The 2,859-nt window shown below is 39.3% G+C and overlaps 1 protein-coding gene across 1 annotated transcript; it reads right to left on the bottom strand.

Annotated features, from left to right (window-relative positions):
* Window positions 1–6: 6 nt before the first annotated feature.
* LOC113215598 (uncharacterized) lies at window positions 7–1,883 on the bottom strand (the record flags this gene model as incomplete). The annotated part of the gene is given in 3 exon segments (XM_052274928.1): window positions 7–755; window positions 1,658–1,738; window positions 1,815–1,883. Coding segments are annotated over 3 exon segments (588 nt in total), but the record flags the coding sequence as incomplete, so codon positions are not given.
* Between the last annotated feature and the right edge of the window lie 976 nt (window positions 1,884–2,859).

Below are 2,859 nucleotides of genomic sequence, written 5' to 3'. Positions count from 1 at the left end.
ATAATAATTATTGAAATAAATGAGGGCTCAAGTGTCACTAAAATTTAAATTGTCAGCAAAGTCATAATGATCCACTAAAGCAACATACAACTACAATCACAAATAACTCCATAGGGAAAAGATAAGTATATTAACAATATAAAAGCAATATCAAACTAGATACAAGATTCACTCCAAAAGAAATAGTAAGTACAAATGAAAACAAAATACACTCCACAAAGGAAATGTAATAATTCTGAATAAGAAGTGGTGATAATGGATCATTAAAGAAATAAACTACATTCCCAATTCATTTCTAAAATAAGGAAAGGATAAATTTAAATGTTCAAACGGAGCCACCCTACAACTGGGCCGCGGCAGTGCGGGCAGTTGTCGTTCCTAAATTCTACAAACCATCGATGTAAGCAAGAGCCACACACAGGGAATCCCCGACAGGGCAACAGGACGTATCGCCCTACTCGAGCGTTGCAAATGATGCACTCTCGCCACCGACGAAGACCCCGACACTCCTCCGTGTCGTCGGGAAGTTCTTCGGCATCAGAGAACACCTCATTGCGCAGCGGATTGTCGCTTCTAGATTGGGTCCGTTCGGGTGAAGGTGCTGGGGGAGGTGGTGGTGGAGGTTGTGCTGCAGGACGCTGTGACGGTTGTGCGCAGACCCGGCCATTACTCCTGCCGCGGCTCTGGCGTCCTCTGCCTCGGGAACCCTGTCGCCCACGCGCAGAGCGGCCCCTCCCGGATGATGGTCTAAAATTCTGGAAAATGGTGAAATTTGAAGATTACTTAACGAACATTCTTAGTAGAATTTTTAAGTTTATAAAATCTAAATGTAGCCAAAAATAAAGCATTTGTAATTAATCAACCAATGTAGTCAAGAAATGTGTGAATCAAGCTTATAAAATCTTGTGGAGCTTCTTAAAAACAGAAGTTCCTCATTCTGACTAAACAAGAGTTTTACACAAAAAGAAGCATTGCAAAATAATTCCTGAATATAAAAAGATTCTACACATTGAGGTAAGTCTTAAGGGGGCTTTTATCTCCCAAAAAAGCATTTTTTGGTACATTGGTCAATAAAATTAGTTTCTAAGCCAATGAAGGTGTAGGGATGGAACCTAAGGGTACAAACACAAGAGATGGCTTAACATTTTCATTTTTCAAAATTCAGTAAAACACCTGTGTTAATCTGCAGTCCTGGATAAACTGAAACAAACAAGCTATTGACCACTTTTTATCACCACTTTCTCCGGAGAAAATATTCGCATTAACTTTAGAAAAATATATATCCTAAAATTGGGAGAACACACACTTGGGACCTCTTTACAGTCAAGCTCATGGTATTCTGATATGGTTAATGTGTTAAGCCATTCCTTGTGTTAAGAAATATATGAATAACCTCTTAAAGTAAAGATGTTTCACCCAACAAAAAATGTTCCAGATTAGCCTATAGATAATAGTTAAAGCAATTTTGTCTGGGAAATATCGATGATAATGATATTGATCCAATTAACATATGGTGAAAGATTTATCCTTTTTCTCCATAGGTAGCTACCAATAAGGAAAAGGTGGTTGAACACAATAAAGAGTCTAAATAAAACTCTGTTCTAGAATCACCAGTTGCATGTAATGTTTTGGCACAGGTATCGAATAAGGTTCTTACCTCATAATTGTCCTCCATCAATTCTTCGAACAGCTGTGAAGCATCTATACTGGAATGCTGATTCGTTCGGTTTGCAGCACCCTACATAACAAGAGAGTTAAATGTTAAAATGCAACAGCATATTATATGTACAGAAAACAGTAAAAAATTTACTTACATTCCCATACTCCACGAAATCAACATCAAATCCGATGTCCTCCCTGACATGAGAGCTCCTTTGATTATCCTGAAGGATGAAGAGACAAATTAGACATGAGTTGCACAGATGTCATAAAAAGGTGTCTGTCCAAAATAATTCTAGGAGCAAAACTATGACATCAGCTTATCACTATTTAAAATCATAATAATGATGAAATCGATTCAGAGTCAACACGCTTAGAGGGAGCATTAATAAGCTTGTTGCAAGGGAAAATACTTCTCGCAAGAACTCTGTACGATGAGTGCAGATACTTGCGGTACAAGTACATGGACATTTAATTTGAGAATTGTGTAGGAGAAGAATGAACTAAAAGTTTCTGATCAGAAGTACACAGTGACAGCATCAAATTTGAATTTACTTTAGCAATTGTAATCACTGCTTTCACTATCAAGGACACACACTGATGCTCACCCTACTGATTGAGATGATACAGACACAGTGTGTATGCATTATTTGTTTCAGTTGTATATTGCAAGATCTCTCCCAACCCGACACTTGAAACCTATACACACGGAGTTCGTGGAGGCTCCGTATAAACACGCAGTTCCCGGGGGCTCGGTACAAACACGGAGTTCAGCAGGCCGCCGTAAAGGGTCGTAACTATGTTTTTTGAAAATTTCGAGTTATGAAGTGCGTCGGATAGAGGGAACCAAGGGCTATCGATCAGCGAAAACCGCATTTCGATATGTCAATTAGTTCAATAGTAATTCTGGTCTGAAAATCCAGCCGCCCATAAGGTACAATGTAAATCCAAAACTTTGAAGCGCTATATCTCAGAAGTGACTTTCAAGCACTTACGACGTTATACGGGGACCCACTGAACTGCGTGTCTGTACGGAGCTGCCTGGAACTACGGGTTTATACAGAGACTCCACGAACTCCGTGCTTGTAGGTTTCAAGTGTCGAGTAACTGTGGTTCCAGCAATTCTGTTCTCTTGTCAAGAAGATATTGTACTAATTATTTCATTAATCGAATCGGATTGGGCCAGATGGAGGTCCGTAG

The sequence above is a fragment of the Frankliniella occidentalis genome, unplaced genomic scaffold, assembly GCF_000697945.3.
Source record: "Frankliniella occidentalis isolate FOCC.00 unplaced genomic scaffold, Focc_3.1 Scaffold466, whole genome shotgun sequence".
Lineage (NCBI taxonomy): Eukaryota > Metazoa > Arthropoda > Insecta > Thysanoptera > Thripidae > Frankliniella > Frankliniella occidentalis.
This window is presented reverse-complemented; position numbering and strand designations above follow the sequence as displayed.